This window comes from Cucumis melo, chromosome 8 (genome assembly GCF_025177605.1).
Source record: "Cucumis melo cultivar AY chromosome 8, USDA_Cmelo_AY_1.0, whole genome shotgun sequence".
Lineage (NCBI taxonomy): Eukaryota > Viridiplantae > Streptophyta > Magnoliopsida > Cucurbitales > Cucurbitaceae > Cucumis > Cucumis melo.
Window position 1 is genome coordinate 8170702 of NC_066864.1, and position 16760 is coordinate 8187461.

Consider the following 16760-nt stretch of genomic DNA (forward strand, 5'->3'; position numbering starts at 1 on the left):
TTCAAACTCTAACGAACTCATATTCCTTAGCCATTGCATCTGTTCTATAGAAACTCCTCAACAATCTCACCGAAATCGAATCTGCCATTGCAGCATTCAACAGCGCTAACAATTTCTTCAAAAGCAGAGACACTACAAGGAACCACAAGCGCATTCCTCTGTTCGAATCCGAACTCTCTGTACGCTTTATCGAGCACCATCCTGAAGAGCGGATGCGACAGGAAACTCGTCGGAACGACGAAGCGCTGGCGTTCGTCGCCGACGTAGATCGCGAAGTAGCCGGTGGGCGTTGAGGTCGGAGATGACGGAGAATTAGAGTCATGATCTTCCGTTAATTCCAAGCGATCAGTGAGCAAACATTCGTTGTGCGAATGTTCGCTGTCGGTTCCGACTCGGACGGCCTTCACTTTCTTGGCGAGTTTCTTGAAGGAGACCATTTTCTTGGCTAGCATTTTTTGTGAAGGAAGAAAGAGGAGAGGTGATTAGGGTTAGGGTTTTGTTAAGATGAAGCTATAAATCCATGGAGATGGAGAAAATGGAGGATCTGAAAAAGGAATTTATACAAAAATGAAGGAGGCGGGTAGAGGAATAAAAAGTATTTGAAAAAAAGAAAAAAAAAAAAAAAACAGAGATTGGACTATTGACTTTGACGGTTACTCATTGAGTCTCAATTATTCCAATTCTATGCTTTGATTTAATGTGTAAATTACCAACAACAAAACAAACTCTAACTACCTTCTATATTTATAATTATACACTTCAAACTTTTCGTTCTAAATATCAAATTTTATTTTATTTTTTATAAATTTAAAATTTCAACCTTTAATCCTATAATAAATCTCAAATTATAAAATTTGAAGTTTTAAAGTCTAATTTTAACAAATTTTGAATGCTAAATTAAAAAAAAAAAAAATTAAGGATATAATCATGATTATAGTTGTATTTTAGAAATGGATTTACAATTATATATATAGGTTCTATATCTCATTGGTTTAATAACTTTTTTCACTAACTTACAAAAATTGATGGATGGATTAAATTTTGAACTTTAAAGATTTTTATGCAATTTGTTAAAATCAACCGTAAAACATGGTGGTAGTTGTGATTATATTCTTAAACTTTCAAAGGTAAGAGCTAAGTCCTCAAACTTATCCAAAATTTTTAATTGCACCTTCAAACTTACATATTGTATCGATTATATAAGCTTGAGGATTTGTTTTCCATCACTTGTATGTCTAGCTTTTACTATTTTTGTACGTTTTATGGTCCAATTTTAATACTTCTACAAATTTAGGAGTTCAACTACAGTTATTGGAAGTTTGAGCGTGTAAGTGTAACTATCACCATATTTAATTTTAGGAATAATTCTTGTAATTTGTCAACAAAAAAAAAAATCAATAGCATATTGGTTGACAACTTGACAATATATGTGAGAAATCAAACTATAGTATACCTTATATTTATCAAGTTATGTTATTGACTACTACTTTTCATTAATATTAGAGACTTTTAAGGTAAAACAAATGATAGTAATGACGAAGATGAAGCTTCAAAAACATATTAGAAAATTTAAACTAAGTATGACATGTTGACTTCAAGTATAGTTTAACATTTGATTTAGAAAAACTCATTAATTTAGGTCACGAGTTTGACAAGTAGTCTCGTATATCACATCATGTAAAATGTCAAAGTTCATGATTTTCTTTGATAAATCGAATTTTCATTTTGAATTTCTCTACCACATGTGTTTTCTCTTGTTAGTTAGTATACAGTTTTCTAGAACATTTTTAAATATAGCAAAAAGAATCAAAACATTTACAAAATATAACAAAATCTTAGATTCTATCGATCAACGATATTGATAGACATTAATAAAAGTTTACAAGTGCCTATCAATATCGTCGTTTATATAATCTAAAATTTTACTATACTCTATAAACATTTTCATCAGTTTTATCCTTTACAATAATTTCTTCTTTTTTATATCTTCATATATAAATTACTGTCATTTGCTAACATTTAGCTTAACTCTATCAACATTCTTTTTTATTTATTTTGCTTTTGTCTATATATATATTATTTCTACCAAAACAAATCCTAAATTACTTTTAAAAATCAACCATCGTATTTAATTGTTGTAATATAGATGAAAATATAAATAATATACTTTTGGGACCAACAAAACGATCGATTTCTTGGACTTTGATATATTTGCAACGACAAGTTGGCATAAGTTTAGTTAAACATCGATGTTGTCTTTAACTGGGTGACTATTATACCCCTAACTTTGGAAGGTATATATATATATATATATATATATAGAGAGAGAGAGAGAGAGAGAGTAAGTATATTTGATATGAAAAAGAGACAAAAGAATGAGATGTGAAATATATATTCAAAGGGAGCGGCTTAAAATATTGGACTTTGGTGCTCAACCACTAAAAAGAGAGAATATGAGAAGGTGTTTTAGTTTGAAATAATGGTAACCACTTATCATTGAAAAAACCTCCCCTTTCCCTTTGACTTCTAACTCTTCTTTTTATATATATATATATATATATTTTACCAAAATTAAACATTTCACATTACCAAGTGAAGAACCATTTCTTTATTTTTATTTTATTTTAGCTCTTATCCTTTCAATTCATTAACATATTTCATTAGAAGCTTCTAAATTTAGACTACTTTTGCAATTTTAAATAAAATTTTATCATATATAACTACTATATTTCTTTAAATATTATTTTTTCTATTATTTGTTAAATAATAACATTAATTTTTTTAATGACTAAATTTATGTTAGATTTTGGTAAAATGTCAAGATAGTAGTTTCGTGTGCTTAACGAAGTCATGAGTTCTAAGTAGTATAAAAAGAGTAGATGTGCCTTTTGTTTCAAATTATTCCAATTTAAAACACTTTAAAATTTGGTATGTTAACTGTACTATGTAAGTGATATAATATTTCGAGAGAGCGTGATCTTGTAATTGAAGTATCGAGAGAGATTTTTGTGTGAGTGTAATAGTTTACGGCACAATGAATTTTTGTGCATCCTTGGCTTTTTCTTCTATTTGGAGTTCTTTGCATAAATTATTGTGTTGGATTATAATTGTTTTCTTTAAATTTCTTTATTATTTTTTTTTGGTGGTGAGAGGTTTTTCTCATCAATTTAAAACAATAGAAATTAACAAAAAAGATATGCGTGGGAGAAATGCTGAAATTGTTTCATTTAGCAAAAACTTCACTAAATGTCGGAAAACACACTGCATGGAATTTTAGGAGTTGAAACACTCTCGACATTTTGGCTAGCTCTAACATTAATTGGTTGGAAAACCTAATGACCAAAATTATATTTTAATCCATTGTATATCTCATCAGGAAAATTTACCTATTTTATTTCTCTTTTGGTTTTTTCCTCTACTTCTTATAAATTTTATTTGTATTATATTTTCAATGTGAAACTAAAGATATGTATATGTGTGTGTATATTATATTATTGAATGTAAATTTGTTTATCTTATTACAAAAGGAAGAAAGTGTATTTTTCGAAAAATCTCAAAATTATTTTAAATGATTTTTTTTTTTTAATTTTCACGATAAAAATATTCAAATATTACAATTTATTTGTAATATATCACGATATCTTACTTTATTAGATTTTTATAAAATATAAACTAAACATTGTTTTCAAATTAAGATTTATTTTCTAAAAAGGAACTATATAAACCTCTTTTTTGTTGCAACAATTGAAAAAAAACACACTAATTGACTCAAAAAATAAGAAAATTAAACCAATCAAGCTTTGTTTAGAACAATATGCTCCAAGAATTTTTGGTTTTTTCTTGTAATATAAGGTGGTGGACCACTATTATTACCTACCTTATCTTTTAATTTTAATATAAGCTTAGATTTATTGTTTGATTATTATTTTTTTAAATACACAAACAAACAGATTTAAGTATTAATAAATGTTGAAATCGAAACCCTTTCTAGAAAATGAAAATAAAATAATTTGTCAGAGAATCCAACCAATTGTTTAAGCATAATTTATGAAGTTCCCTTTTTATACAATTAATTACTCTCTTACATTAATTGGTTAATTATATACATGCAATTAATACCATGTTTCTAGAGATAGATTAATGATTGTGGTCAGCATGAATGGCTGCTTAATTAATCTTAATTATTTTTTTTTTAATAAATTAATTAATCTTATTTATTTGTTTTAGTATTGATACTTGTATGGGTGGGTTGGTGAGAGTATTGTGATTTGAATTGGCTTTTGTTTAAAATTAAATGTTAAAAAAAAAAAAAGAGTAAAAAGAAAAAAGTTAGCTTATGTTTTTCTCACTTTTTTAATTTTTAACTTTGTTTGCTTTCATAATAATTTTAGTACACAATGGCATAGTGTTTTAGGATGTAGGGCTGATGTAGCCTTTTCAAGCATTTTGATTAAGTCATTTTAGAAATAAGAGAAAAACTAGAGCCTTTTGACCACCATTTAGAATAGATTTGAAGATTTTTCAAAAGTTTGTTTTAAAATGTTTTTGTTAGAAAATGAAAACCCATTCTCTTGAAAAACGTTTTTTTTTCTCAAACTAGTCCAAACAGACTTTTATTCTACTAAATTAAGTTTTTTTTTTTGTTTTTTATATCTGTGAGTATTTGTGTCAACTTACGAATACCTTGACTAATCTCACGAGACAACTTGACTGACTCTACAACATTTGGTGTCAAGAAAACTCGTAAATATCAAACCATTATTTAAACAATGCTAATATAAAAAAATCTATGTTTCAGTGGAAACATACTTTAATTTTGGAAAGTAGAGATAGTAAAATGAAGAAAGTAATAAGTTGATCATATTGTTTATAATTTTATATTTTGAAAACTGAAAATAAAATCCTATTTAGTAATTATTTGATTTTTGGTTTTAGATTTTAGAAATTATCTTTGTTTTTTTGCAATTTTTTATTCATGATTTTTATATTTTCTAGGTAGAATTTGAAACCTTAACCAATTTTTTAAAAAAACAATGTATAAGTTTTTTTTTTTTTCTCTCTCAATGTTTGGAATTTTCAAGAGCTATATAAACTTATTATCATTATTATTATATTTGGAATTGAAGAAATAAGAGGGAGTTGAAAATGTGACAAGGACAGATAATTGGGCCAATAAAGGGCCCAGTGGGCTGGGCCTAATAATTAATGGCGATTTTGAAATATCAACGCTTTGACTTGATTTCAACGCATATAAAGTCGGCTGTTTCGGATTTTTGCTTCAATTTGTTCAACCGAGGATTTGGCGATGCACAACACGTAAATAATAATCGTTTACTTTCACACTGACACTGGCTTTGTCTTTCACTAACATAAGTTTACATTTTAGTAGTTGAATTAGTGAAAGTTTAATTAGCTGTTGATATTGTTGTGTATTATTTTCTAACGTGTTTTAAATGAAATTTATATGTTTGTTTTTTCTTTTTAAAAGAATATGTGATTTTTTTTTTAAAACTATATAGTCTTGAAGGTCTAATTTTAAATAAATTAAAATTGAGAACTAATTAAAATTTTAATGGTATCAATCAAACTATCTCATACTTTGTGAGTGATTTTTACCCTCCAGTTTAAATTTGAAATTGACTTAATAAGTATAGTTTGACACTGACCTTTTTTTTTTTTTTTTAATCAGTTTTGTATTTGGAAATTTTATGACAAAGATAGAAAATTAGAAATGAAAATGTTTAGACATAAAAATGAAATTGGAACATAATTAAGTAAAGATTTATCCCAAGAGGTGTTTAGAAATAAATAAATTTTTAATTAGAATTTTTTTATTTTGTTATTATTGCCAGATCTGGGTGTTTGGTCTAGTGGTATGATTCTCGCTTCGGGTGCGAGAGGTCGCGAGTTCGATTCTCGCAACACCCCCCCATAAAAATTATTTTATTGTTTTTTAGATCAATATGAACGGGCCCATTTTTAGAAGGCCCAAAACAAGCTTTCCGCCCAAATATGTCGTCATCAAGTGAACAAAATCCGAAGACTCGCTGTGACCTTCTTCTCGATTAATTAGGGTTTTTTCCATCTCTCTGACCTCTGTTCTGTAGAAACCTCTTCACAGCTCTTTCTTTCGTTCTTCACCATGAGTAGGTCAGGACAGCCTCCGGATCTCAAAAAGTAAGTGTATCTTAACTTTTATATTTTTGGTTCGATTATTTTAGCTATTTTCAGGTTCTCATTTCCCTCCTTTTTTTGCAGATATATGGACAAAAAGCTTCAGAGTAAGTTCTATTTCTCACAAGCTTGTTTCTACATTTCGTTGTCATTTATTATATAGATGTTGTCTCTCAGTTTAATTCTGGAGAAGTTGGAAATGTTTGTTTTCTATTAATTTATGCCATATGATTTGCAATTCCGTTTGCTATTATTACTGCGAACTTTATCGTGCACTGAAACAAAACAATGTCTTTTTGTAATGTGAGGATCCTGAAGTTGAGTTTTACGAGTCTGGGGTTTAGGGATTTGTGTTTACGTGTAACTGTTTGGAGACGAATGGAGGAAGTATTGAGACTTTAGGGTTAGATAATATATTACTGAAGATTGATTCTCTCTACCAAATCTAGTGGTCATCTGCTATAGATTGAACATGAGTATTTTAGTAACATGTTGAAACTATGTGCATTCAAATTGACGATGCTTCTAAATTGAATTTTGCAGTAAAACTCAATGCTAATCGCTTGGTAATTGGAACTCTTCGAGGCTTTGACCAATTTATGAATCTAGTGGTTGACAACACAGTGGAAGTGAATGGCAACGAGAAAACTGATATTGGCATGGTGGTGGGTCGCTGTTATTTTCTTCTCTAATCATTTCTTTTCCAAAATGGAAACAATACTTTTCTTTGATATGTGATGAAAAGAGATAGATGCTCAAATTAAAAAGAGACGTAGTGTATAGGCAACAAGAACTAGAGTTAGGGGATCAGTAAAATACAACTATTAAAAGTAGGTACAGTATGAAAAAATAGCATAATTAATTTGAAGACATGGAATCATTCTAATTTATACAAATATCTTGAATGAAATAAGCCTCATCATCTTTGGATTGGGAACACCATTTTGAGACTATGGGACAGTTGAACCAACAGCTGAACCAAAATGATTCGATGAGTTCGGAAGGTTGTGTGTGTCAAATCATTGCATTCTCAATGTTTGCTTTAATTGATTAACGCTGCAATAATCCAAGAATTGATCACTGTTTTGGTTTTTATTTCAGGTGATTAGAGGAAATAGTGTGGTCACTGTTGAAGCACTTGAACCTGTAAACAGGATGCAGTGATTGCGAACTTGGAAGTTGGTTTGATTCTTGCTGCAGATCTGTTTAATAGATCGAGTGATAAACATTCGGAATGTTAATGTATAATTTTGGGATGTTATGGATTTTAGTTGGAATTCTTGTACTCCATCATTCTGGACAGCCAGGATTATAATTTCAGCAGTGGGGTTTCTGTATTATTCTGGGAAAAAGAGATTCATTGCATTGGGTAAGATTTTTCTCACGAAACATTACATTCTCTCTTCTACCAAAGCACCAAGATCCAAATTCTATTTGTTCCAAGTCTATTAGTGCCACTGTATCATTTCGAAATGTGCTCATTAATCTTTATACAGAAAATCCAAAAGAGATAGTTTCAACAATACGTTGCCAAATCAACCAATTTTCTACATTTCCTCTTCTTCATTGTAAGTTTTGAAGAAACTATCGAAGCCTGCTAGTGATTGGAATTTTTTGCTACAAGTTCATATATTACATTGTAGTTTATATTGGGATAAAGTTGATTAAAATTCCTAGATTGTAGTTTATATTTGGGAAATGTGGATTATTATGTTTTCTGTCGGTTCTTTTGCAATCATAATTGTAAAAAACAAACCACGGGCAGTTTGTCTGTGTTTAACAGCGATTGTGTTTTTGGACGTGTTAGATTAGACATTGAATTGAACATATTAAAGTGATCTTAATCATTTAAAATTTACCTCTAAATACGTCATATTGTTCTAGTTTGGGAAGGAATCTTGTAAATTCCTTTTAAATGCTTCTAATCCTTATATTTTGTAATTGAAGCAGGAATATACGCCACTGGGGTAACATGATGCAATCTACAATCTATTAGCATGAATGGAGATTATAGGTGTTAACTGTTAATCTATAGACTTTCACCAGAGTCGAAATTTTAATTTGTACACATTCTCCGCTTAATGAGACACATCTGTGGCTCTTTTCATGTTATTAGCCCACTTATGAAACCATCACGTATTCAGTGAAGTTCTAAGTTCAAGGACTAAGAGACACTTAATTTTAAATCTAACTGAACCTAATTAAGTCCATGATTCTACCAATAATCTTTACAAGAACAGCTCCCATTTCTAAAATGATGGAACCGAGTAGCATCTCTAACAGTTAATTGGCGATCGGCAATTTTACTAACCATCTTGAAAAACAAGTGACAATCTTCACATATCCTAAGATTCTTTATAATAACAACTTCAGCCCCAGTCGTAGTATTCAGGAGTCCAAAGGCAACAGCCAATTTTTCGCTGTGAACTCCAACACCAGTAAAAAAATCTTTGTTGCTTTCTTCTCTATTGTCCTTCTTAGGCTTTCCAAATTCCTGCATTATTATCGCTTCTAACTCTTCCAAAACTCTGTATATCTCATCAGACTGAGGATGGTTTCTATCCCCAACTATAAATGGGTGAACTCTGCCTTTCAATTCAACATAGCTACATCCAGGATCCTTCTTCAGCTTCTTCTCCTTCATCATAATCCGAATCCTCAAAACCCCTTTTGAATTATTGGCATCAGAGTAAATGTTTGATAATAAAACGTAGTATCCTATGTTTTCTGGTTCATGTTCGATCACACGTTCAAAAGCCAACTCTGCTAACTCAACATTCTTGTGGATTTTACAAGCACCTAGAAGAGCTCCCCAGACGGCACCGTCAGGCTTTATTGGCATGGATTCAATTAGATTTTGAGCTTCTTTAAGCCGCCCTGCTCGCCCCAGAAGATCCACCATACATGAATAATGTTCTTGACCTGGTTCCAATCGATAGTTTCTCTTCATCATTTTGAAGTATTCCAAGCCCTGATCAGTGAGCCCTGCATGGCTACAGGCAGACAAGACACACACAAATGCAGTTCCATCAGGTTCAATGCCACTCCTTATCATCTCTTTGAAAAGCTGCACTGCAATTTCTCCATGTCCATGCATTCCATAGCCACCTATAATTGCTGTCCAGGAAACTAATGTTCTCTCAGGCATTCCATCAAACACGGATTGTGCTTTTGTCAAATTGCCACACCTTGCGTACATATTGATCAAAGCATTATTCAGAAATGGATTATTGGTAAACCCACTTGCTTGGATCTTAAATTCTACCGCATGGCCAACGCTCTGAGCTCCAAGGTTAGCGCAAGATGATAAAACCCCAACAAGAGTTATAGGATCTGGGCGAACCCCATTCATATCCATGTTACGATAGAGCTCCAAAACATTAGTTGCCAGCCCATTTTGTGCGTACCCAGAAACCATAGCGTTCCAAGAAATCAGACCCTTCACAGGCATTTCATCAAACAGCTTCTGTGCATAATTAACCGAGCCACATTTCATGTACATAGTAATGAAGCAATTAACAACAGAGACTTCTGAATCAAATCCATATTTCAATGTGGAGCAATGTAGAGACGATCCAAGCTCCAAATTAATCGGAGATACACAAGCTGGAATCAAACCCAGCAAAGTAACTGAATTAACAGGGATACCCTCCTCATTCATTTGGCGAAACAAAAGAACCGCGTCAGAACATTTTGAATTCGAAGCATAGCCGGAAATCAAGGCATTGTAGCAAACAGTAAGCTTTCTGGAGTGGAAATTCTCATCGAACACTTTACGGGCATTCTCGACCAAAGATCCTTTACAATACATAGAAATCAAACCAGTTTGCACAAAAGGTTCAAATATACACCCAACTTTGATAATTTGACCATGGAATTGACCACCGAGTATGGGGTGTGAGAGGGCCGCGCAGGATTTGAGAGCAAACGGGAAAGTGAAAGCATTGGGGCGATCACCATGGCGAAGCATTTGGGGATAGAGACTTAGAGCTTGAAGAAATTGGCATCGTTTTGCTAATTCTCTGAGCTGAGTGTTCCATGGCGTTGAGAGAGCGTTCATAGATTTTGATTTGCGATGATTTTTCATTTCCCGTTAGTCTAGAGGTTGAAGAAAAGAGCAATCACTGCGTTTGAACACAGAGCGTCGATGCGTCCACGTCATCAAAATAAACGGTTCAGATTTGAGTTGAAAAGGATAAGCGAAAAATCGGATATATTATCTCTGAGTGGATAAAAGGAAAATTAGACACTTAGACTTGGGGGAGCTAAGAGAAAATCGTCGAATTTGGCAATGGAGGGATTGCAAATTTCGACTGTTGCTTCTCGTCATTTGAATTCGAATTCTCAATCTAACTGTGCAAGTAGAGGCTTGTGCCATGGTTCCAACTGCGCGAGAAAATCCTTGAGTATTTCATCTTCTTGGCTTGGTTCGAGCAATTTGAAGTCGCTCTCTTCGAGGAATTTGTTCACAGTAAGACAGTGATTGAGTTAGTAATTGCGTATTTGAGTTACTTTCTGATTGTTGCCTTGAAATTATAGCGATTTTGAGGAAGAATTTTGTGTAGTTTAACGAATTAGTGCTAAAATTTTGTTACTCCATCCGATTAGAAATATTGTTCTGGATGTATGATAACAGAGATATTGTGATTATTTCAAGTTGTAAATTGCTTGTTGAGGGGAAATTTGGGAAAATAAGGCCTTCTTATCTTTCACTGGTAGACGTTAGTCTTGCTACCATTTGTGTCAATTGGAGAGGATTCTTGAATGTTTTGCTATTTACTATTGAATGCAAATAATACTTTCTCAGGTTCCTTAGGTTTGGTTTTGATTTTTTCCACAGAGGGAGATTTGGGGTTGGCTTCATGCCAAGACTGCTAACACTAGGAGAGATATGCGTGGGGTTGTACGAGCTGAAATGTTCGGCCAGTTGACAAGTGGCCTGGAGGCTGCTTGGAACAAGCTCAAAGGAGAAGGTCTGAATATCTTTAATCCTTTTGATCGGTTTCCTTATTTTTAAGTCTGTTATATACCCGCACTATACTTGGGTAATCGTTGGTGTACTTTGATATTGGTTTTATAATAAAACATAGATGAGAAATAGATGTTCAAGATTTTCTAAATACATCAGATGGCAATTTGCATAATGCTCTTGTACTGGAAGTACCTTAACTGGTAAGTGATACCTCTCTTATGAGTACTTTCACCACTGATTGGATCGGGGTGGGGTGGTGGTTGGGTGCTGTGGAGTGGGGTGGGAGGGGGAGCTTTCCCTTCTAATATGGACTTAATGGAGGCATTCAGGGAAACTATACACATTTCATTTTTAGGCTACATCAAACCTGTTCAAATTCAGAGGAACTAATGTGTTCAACCGGAGCACTTAATTATATTCCTTGAAATGTGATCTGATAACAGCTGATATTTAGAAAATTCATTTTGTTGATGGAACATTATCTTCCTCTAGAGGTTTTGACGAAGGAAAATATTGTGGAGCCAATGCGAGATATTAGGAGAGCTCTTCTGGAGGCTGATGTAAGTAACTGCTACATTATTCTTATATCAGTGCTTAGGTACAAAATAAGGATTTTTGGGTCCTGCTTGGTTAATATAGGTAAGCCTTCCTGTTGTACGAAGGTTTGTGCAAGCTGTTAGTGACCAAGCTGTTGGTGTTGGTGTGATTCGAGGAGTGAGACCTGATCAACAATTGGTTAAGGTATATAAGCTACCATGAGTTTTACCTTCATATTCTCACTTAATCCTTCAGTTACAAATGTACATGTGGACTTGGTTATTTCTCAGAAATTAACAGTCGCTTAAAGTTGCAATACTATTAGTAGTAGTATGTGAATACTATCAAATCAAACACGATGTTCTTTTTTATATATGTGTTGCTTTTGACGGATTTGAGGAAGTCTCCTTGGGGTAAACAAGAGTAAACATGGAAAATATTACATCTTGAGTCTGCATTGAGCCGAGGTCTGGGATCGTCTTTTGTTGTTTACATTAGCACTTGTATTAATTTTTTTAAAAAACATTAGCATTAATTTTCAACTGTTCATTGTTAACTTAAGCGTAAAAGCTATCTTACTAGTGCGTATAACTTCATGTTGCATGGTTTCATATCTTTTATGTTACATTTTTCTTACTTATAGGTGAATCCTGCTGTCTGGGTTAAATTGGAGATTCTAGAAAGTTAATTTTTTTTTTTTCAGTTTATTAATGTAATGTAATTACTTGACTACAATTCAGTGTTATCTCTTATAGATTGTACATGATGAGCTTGTGAAATTGATGGGGGGAGAAGTCTCCGAACTTGTTTTTTCCAAGTCTGGCCCCACTGTCATACTGTTGGCTGGTCTGCAAGGAGTTGGAAAGACAACCGTTTGTGCAAAATTGGCCAATTATCTTAAGAAACAAGTAAGGTTATAGGCTACACACACACACACTTTTCATCTTTCTCTAATTAAGCATGTGTTTGGTGTTGGTTGCTCTCTGTTTTCCTTCTGCATCCCTTTTAATCAAATATGTCTTTTTTAAACAATGTTGGCCACAGGGGAAAAGTTGCATGCTGGTGGCCGGAGATGTGTACAGGCCTGCTGCTATTGACCAATTAGTTATCTTGGGTGAACAGGTATGAAACTTCATTCCCATCAATGTCTTTTGCTTATTGACTACCGAGTAGTAAACCATTGTGTGATTTATGTGCGATATGATTATTGGTTAAGCACAAGTGGGTGAGCAAAAATACATAGTTAACCAGTTTTAGACATTCTTATTAGGTTGACTCCCTCAACAGGACTATGAATACATGACATGTCTGCACATAGAATAAAATGTAAAGTGGGAGATAGATGATAGATAGGAAATAGTAAACACGGCAGCAAAATAGATTTCAAATCATATTACTCTAGTTAATTGTAGGTTATAAATAAGTGAATACACTATTATAATATTATGTTTTGAGTCCCAAACATGGAGTGGGCTATAATATACACTCCATCAACTTCAAGTTGGAGGCCTAAAACCCCCCTAATGGTTGCTAGTGAAGATGATGTGAACTTGTGTTCTTATCTGAATAATAATAGTGAATTTTAGAGTGGACCAATTAAACACTTGGCATAGGAAAAAGGAACATGTTCCCTGATTGGTTTTGTTGGTAATTATTCTTTAAGATTTGGTGTTATGGTGATAACTTGTTGAAAGATTTTGTACAGGGTTGTAGATTAAATTCAGGAGTTTGGAATTATTAGTTAAGTTCGATGGTTTGTAATGGGTAACAATTTACTTGTCTGTTCCCTAATCAGTTGCTACTGATACTTTTGGGAAATGTGTTGATATAGAATATATTGAAGTGAAATGGTCTTTAAAGTTTGGCTCTAAAGGCAAATTGGAGATGAGTTTAATTGCATCTGCTTTTAGATTGTGAATGTTGCCTAGAGCCGGAGCTTATTCAATGAGTCCTGTTTTGTTGTTTTTATGTAGTGCATGTAGCCGGGTGATCATAGTTTGGTGTTAAATGGGATGAGGGTTCTTTTCATTCAAAATTATGGAGCTGAACAAATATGATAAAGAGTCATGAACTTATCTAGATATAATTCTTAGTTATTATTTTAGGCTCACTTTTGGTCATAGTGAATTACAGGTGAGGGTGCCTGTTTATACAGCAGGCACTGAGGTTAAGCCTTCAGACATTGCAAAACAAGGTCTACAAGAGGCTCGAAAAAATAAAGTGGATGTAGTAATTGTGGATACTGCTGGACGGCTTCAGGTGCTCATATTTTTGCTGCAAAGAATACTTGGATGGTGCCTAGAAATATAGTACAGATTGAAGACTGTTTACCATTCATTTAGCATACAACTGAAAAACTTTATTCTTCTAAAAACTGAACAGATCGACAAGGCTATGATGGATGAATTAAAAGAAGTGAAACGAGTAATCAATCCAACTGAAGTACTCCTTGTTGTGGATGCCATGACTGGTCAAGAAGCTGCAGGTATTTCATTCACCAACCTTTGGAAACAATATTAAAACTGGTTTGGAAAATAACGTGGGGACAATTAAGCCCATTGCGGTCTTATGTGGTTCTGCAGCTTTGGTCACAACATTCAACATAGAGATTGGGATCACAGGGGCTATTCTGACAAAGCTAGATGGAGATTCAAGAGGGGGAGCAGCTTTGAGTGTTAAAGAGGCATGTCATTTCGCTAAACTAATGCATATTCGCTTCTTCAAGAATTAATTTACTGGAACGTTTTATTTAGCTCAGTTCTTTTTGTTTATGAGATTTGTTTTCAGTATCATCAAATTCACAATATCACTGGATCAATTTAGCTATCTATTATATTCGTCCATCAACTTTTTTGCAGGTATCAGGAAAGCCAATCAAGCTTGTTGGTCGTGGAGAGCGCATGGACGACCTTGAACCATTTTATCCTGACCGTATGGCAGGAAGAATCTTAGGAATGGGAGATGTCCTCTCTTTTGTGGAGAAGGCACAAGAAGTGGTAGGTTTGAATTAATTTTGTCTCACTTTCAGGCAAGTTCGTAGATTTTAACTCAAATGGTGGATATAGATGCGCCAAGAGGATGCAGAAGAACTTCAAAAGAAGATATTAAGTGCGAAATTTGACTTCAATGATTTCCTGAAGCAAACTCGTGCAGTTGCACGGATGGGATCTATGACTCGTGTCATTGGAATGATCCCTGGTATGGGAAAGGTGGGAATGCAAATCTTCTGAACTTCTACCTTCTAGTTTCTTTATGCCATGCACGGCTATTAGGTGCTTGTGTTTCAATTCACTGATAATTCAAATGAGTATCACAGGACTGTTTCCAGGTCTCAGTACCTGATGTTTATGGGAATTACAACTTCCGACTTTTCTCTAATACTCTGCTCGTTTCACTCAGGTCACTCCATCCCAGGTTCGAGAAGCAGAGAAGAGTTTGAAAATAATGGAATCAATGATTGAAGCAATGACTCCGGGTATTTTATTTTCACCTGGTGCTTTCTCCCACGAGTTTGAATTTCATACTAGATCGTGCTTAAGAGGCTATGATAAATCGTGGACCATATGCATTTTAATCACCTACTTGCTTCTTTATTATTAGCGGGCGAGCATTACATTAGCTTAATTGATTGGATCAGGTTTTTGCTAGATGAGAAGTTTTCTCAATTATTCTGATTGAATGGACACTAAGCCCCTGGTTAACTCGGTCCTCAATTATCAAGCTTAGAAAGATGCCTAATACTATATTAAAAGATAAAGATGAGAATGCCTTTTAAATGTATATATTATAGTGAAGTACCTAATAAGAATGAAATAGAGCTGCATTACCTATCCACCGTTATATCTTTTTTCCTATTCAAGTACATCAAATGTTGTACCTTATTCCTCTATTGATCTCTACTCATTGAGGCTCTTCTACCCGGTAACTTTTCACTTGTTTAATGACAGAGGAAAGAGAGAAGCCAGAATTGTTGGCAGAATCACCTGCAAGGAGGAAAAGAGTTGCTCAGGATTCAGGGAAAACAGAGCAGCAGGTATGTCATGTTATTTCTTTGGTGCAATAATTGTTGATCATCCATCTTCATCAAAAATCTCCCCCTCTGCCACGACCTCAAATAATGTGGGGATTTACTGACAATGAAAATTTTATAAAACACTAGGTGAGCCAACTCGTGGCTCAACTCTTCCAAATGCGTGTTCGTATGAAGAATCTGATGGGTGTGATGGAAGGTGGATCCATTCCTGCATTGAACAATCTTGAAGAAGCTCTTAAAGCTGAACAAAAGGTTCCCTTTTTTCTCCTCTTCCTCTATATTCGATCTAAATCATGGTTAGAACTTGAATAAAATGAACTCTTCATCAATTAATTAGTCCTTGTTTGGATATGTGAATGATATATGGGTGTGACCTCATCAGGCCCCTCCTGGTACTGCACGAAGGAAGCGAAGATCTGAATCAAGGAAGCAATTTGCAAACTCAGGAACAAGGCCAAGTCCTCGTGGTTTTGGGAGTGGAAACTAAGCAAAAGTTTATAAAGAGATGCATAACAAATTCAGGTTAATGCTCCTTTTCTTGCATGTCTTTATTTACCACCTTGTTCTGTAATTTTACCACAATATTCATTCACTAGGTAATGAAACTGATTTCTTTAATGCATTGTATAATATTGTTAGATTGGTAGTTTAGACTTTAGGATATGGGCTATCAACTTAATCATGGAAACCTGCTTATTTGGAATCTTTTTCACTCCAGAAATAATATTTTAAGAAAAAGTCAGGTTAAAAGTCAAAGGCGTTAGAATGTAATGACCAAAGACTTGATTTGATGCACTCTTTGACCCTTAGTTTGTTTAGAAAGATAAGTAGAAAGTCAATCACGAAGAACAAAGCCTATATCATCCAAAATTGTGATTTGAACGTTGGGAAAGTGTTATTTGAACCAACCATGAGTTGCTTGTGGAACCTAAGTAATACCTGCCAAAAAAAAAAAAAAACCAGGACTACATTCAATTCAGTACCATTTTTGTAGATTTCACCATGAAATAGAGACTAATCCCTCTTCAGCTTCAAGAAATCACC

The 16760-nt window shown here is 33.6% G+C and overlaps 4 protein-coding genes and 1 non-coding gene across 6 annotated transcripts; 3 read left to right on the top strand and 2 right to left on the bottom strand.

Moving 5' to 3' along the window:
• On the bottom strand, positions 1-535 carry LOC103500907 (protein SMALL AUXIN UP-REGULATED RNA 54). The gene has a single exon (XM_008464360.3). The coding sequence runs from the start codon at positions 450-452 to the stop codon at positions 45-47; it is 408 nt and encodes a 135-aa protein (XP_008462582.1). The 5' UTR covers positions 453-535; the 3' UTR covers positions 1-44.
• Positions 536-5856: 5321 nt separating this feature from the next.
• Positions 5857-5928, top strand: TRNAP-CGG (transfer RNA proline (anticodon CGG)). The gene has a single exon. It is a non-coding gene; the product is annotated as a tRNA-Pro (tRNA).
• Positions 5929-6002: 74 nt separating this feature from the next.
• On the top strand, positions 6003-7617 carry LOC103500906 (probable small nuclear ribonucleoprotein G). Of its 2 annotated transcripts, none has more exons than XM_008464358.3 (4): positions 6003-6177; positions 6259-6281; positions 6718-6839; positions 7276-7617. In XM_008464358.3, the coding sequence occupies exons 1-4, from the start codon at positions 6143-6145 to the stop codon at positions 7336-7338; spliced, it is 243 nt and encodes an 80-aa protein (XP_008462580.1). In that variant the 5' UTR covers positions 6003-6142; the 3' UTR covers positions 7339-7617. The 2 variants fall into 2 exon arrangements, with proteins under 2 accessions (XP_008462580.1, XP_050945051.1); XM_051089094.1 differs by having other exon boundaries at positions 6026-6177; positions 6718-6836.
• Positions 7618-8191: 574 nt separating this feature from the next.
• Positions 8192-10393, bottom strand: LOC103500905 (putative pentatricopeptide repeat-containing protein At3g11460, mitochondrial). Its single transcript, XM_008464357.3, has one exon. It carries the CDS (start codon positions 10259-10261, stop codon positions 8390-8392), a length of 1872 nt encoding a protein of 623 aa, XP_008462579.1. The 5' UTR covers positions 10262-10393; the 3' UTR covers positions 8192-8389.
• A 20-nt stretch (positions 10394-10413) lies between these two features.
• LOC103500903 (signal recognition particle 54 kDa protein, chloroplastic) lies at positions 10414-16334 on the top strand. Its single transcript, XM_008464355.3, has 15 exons — positions 10414-10645; positions 11015-11147; positions 11639-11706; positions 11786-11887; positions 12439-12591; positions 12728-12805; positions 13817-13942; positions 14066-14168; positions 14266-14366; positions 14542-14679; positions 14749-14892; positions 15083-15158; positions 15631-15716; positions 15843-15968; positions 16099-16334. Exons 1-15 carry the CDS (start codon positions 10466-10468, stop codon positions 16201-16203), a joined length of 1719 nt encoding a protein of 572 aa, XP_008462577.1. The 5' UTR covers positions 10414-10465; the 3' UTR covers positions 16204-16334.
• Positions 16335-16760: the final 426 nt, after the last annotated feature.

Excerpts from the sequence above, each read along its gene's own strand:
- LOC103500907 (XM_008464360.3), bottom strand. The coding sequence starts at position 452 with ATGCTAGCCAAGAAAATGGTCTCCTTCAAGAAACTCGCCAAGAAAGTG.
- LOC103500906 (XM_008464358.3), top strand. The coding sequence starts at position 6,143 with ATGAGTAGGTCAGGACAGCCTCCGGATCTCAAAAA. Across the intron at positions 6,178-6,258 it reads CAGCCTCCGGATCTCAAAAA|ATATATGGACAAAAAGCTTC; the intron begins GTAAGTGTATCT and ends CTTTTTTTGCAG. Across the intron at positions 6,282-6,717 it reads TATGGACAAAAAGCTTCAGA|TAAAACTCAATGCTAATCGC; the intron begins GTAAGTTCTATT and ends TGAATTTTGCAG.
- LOC103500905 (XM_008464357.3), bottom strand. The coding sequence starts at position 10,261 with ATGAAAAATCATCGCAAATCAAAATCTATGAACGCTCTCTCAACGCCA.
- LOC103500903 (XM_008464355.3), top strand. The coding sequence starts at position 10,466 with ATGGAGGGATTGCAAATTTCGACTGTTGCTTCTCGTCATTTGAATTCG. Across the intron at positions 14,893-15,082 it reads TGATCCCTGGTATGGGAAAG|GTCACTCCATCCCAGGTTCG; the intron begins GTGGGAATGCAA and ends CGTTTCACTCAG. Across the intron at positions 15,969-16,098 it reads CTCTTAAAGCTGAACAAAAG|GCCCCTCCTGGTACTGCACG; the intron begins GTTCCCTTTTTT and ends TGACCTCATCAG.